At 48.7% G+C, this 1,682-nt stretch overlaps 1 protein-coding gene across 1 annotated transcript; it reads left to right on the top strand.

Annotated features, from left to right (window-relative positions):
- Nucleotides 1-252: 252 nt before the first annotated feature.
- Nucleotides 253-1,310, top strand: LOC112866601 (olfactory receptor 2A5). The gene has a single exon (XM_025929535.2). It carries the CDS (start codon nt 378-380, stop codon nt 1,308-1,310), a length of 933 nt encoding a protein of 310 aa, XP_025785320.2. The 5' UTR covers nt 253-377.
- Nucleotides 1,311-1,682: the final 372 nt, after the last annotated feature.

The following is a 1,682-nucleotide window of genomic DNA, read 5'->3' as shown; positions in this document are numbered from 1 at the left end:
ATCAATTAGAAAGTAAAAGTATATGAGACTATGGCTATGGGACTTCCCAAATGAAACAGTCATGCTGGAAAACACATTATTCCGTGGCTGCCATCATAATAGTAAAAACATAGATCTTGCGATCAAAATTAAATAAAATTGTGTAGAAGTCCAAATAGTGCATGAAATCCTGTGCTCACTTGTACTACTTACCTGAATAGATTTTTCTTTCTGCTTTACAGTGGATTAAAGGAGTTGACATAATGGCTCTGAAAAGGATTGCCAGCTGAGCGAACAGACAGTAAATACCTTAAAACCCCTCTTTCTGTTAAATAAGTAACCCAGATCAGAGTTTGTTCCTCAGCAGCAGTGACGGATACAGATACTGTTGTCAGGGAATGACAGAAAATCAAACATGGGTCACAGAATTCATTCTCCTGGGATTCCCACTCAGCCCACTGACTCAGGGGTTCCTCTTCGGGCTCTTCTCCCTGTTCTATGCCTTCACCCTGCTGGGGAACAGCACCATCCTGGGGCTCATCTGGCTGGATTCCCGACTGCACACCCCCATGTACTTCTTCCTCTCCCACCTGGCTGTTGTTGACATAGCCTATGCCTCAAATAATGTCCCAAAGATGCTGGCGAACCTTCTGAACAAGGAAAAAACGATCTCCTTTGTCCCATGCATAATGCAGACCTTTTTATACATGGCTTTTGCTCACACTGAGTGTCTCATCTTAGTAATGATGTCTTATGATCGATATGTGGCGATTTGCCACCCCCTACGTTACACTGTCGTCATGAACTGGAGAGTATGCACGGTTCAGGCTGTCATTTCCTGGGCATGCGGCTCCCTGCTGGCCCTGGTCCATGTGGTTCTCATCCTGAGGCTGCCCTTCTGCGGGCCTCATGAAATCAACCACTTCTTCTGTGAGATCCTGTCTGTCCTCAAGCTGGCCTGCGCTGACACCTGGCTCAACCAAGTTGTCATTTTTGCTGCTTCTGTGTTTATCTTAGTCGGGCCCCTCTGCTTGGTGCTGGTGTCCTACACGCGCATCCTGTTCGCCATCCTGAGGATCCAGTCCGGGGAGGGCCGCAGAAAGGCCTTCTCCACCTGCTCCTCCCACCTCTGCGTGGTGGGGCTCTTCTTTGGAAGCGCCATTGTCATGTACATGGCCCCCAAATCCCACCACCCCGAGGAGCAGCAGAAGATCCTTTCCTTGTTTTACAGCCTTTTCAACCCTATGCTGAACCCGCTGATCTACAGCCTGAGGAACACCGATGTCAAGGGCGCCCTGAGGAGAGTGCTGTGGTTGGAGAGATCAATGTGAGGGATGCCAGAGATGGTCTTGACGGTGGAAGAGTTGTTTTCTATGACATTTGGGGTGATGATAATACAAATGCCTTACAAATCTCATGTATAAGATTTTCAATATTAAAACTATATATTGATCAGATTCTGTCCCTAAGCATGGGGTACTTCCAGACCACAAGGTGTAAGCAGAAAATCACAAAGTACAGGCCATAAGAAAATTGTGTAGGGGCGCCTGGGTGGCGCAGTCGGTTAAGCGTCCGGCTTCAGCCAGGTCACGATCTCGCGGTCTGTGAGTTCGAGCCCCGCATCGGGCTCTGGGCTGATGGCTCAGAGCCTGGAGCCTGTTTCCGATTCTATGTCTCCCTCTCTCTCTACCCCTCCCCCATTC

The sequence above is a fragment of the Puma concolor genome, chromosome A2 (assembly GCF_028749965.1).
Source record: "Puma concolor isolate L17-30 chromosome A2, mPumCon1.1.hap2, whole genome shotgun sequence".
In the NCBI taxonomy this organism is placed as follows: Eukaryota; Metazoa; Chordata; class Mammalia; order Carnivora; family Felidae; genus Puma; species Puma concolor.
This window is presented reverse-complemented; position numbering and strand designations above follow the sequence as displayed.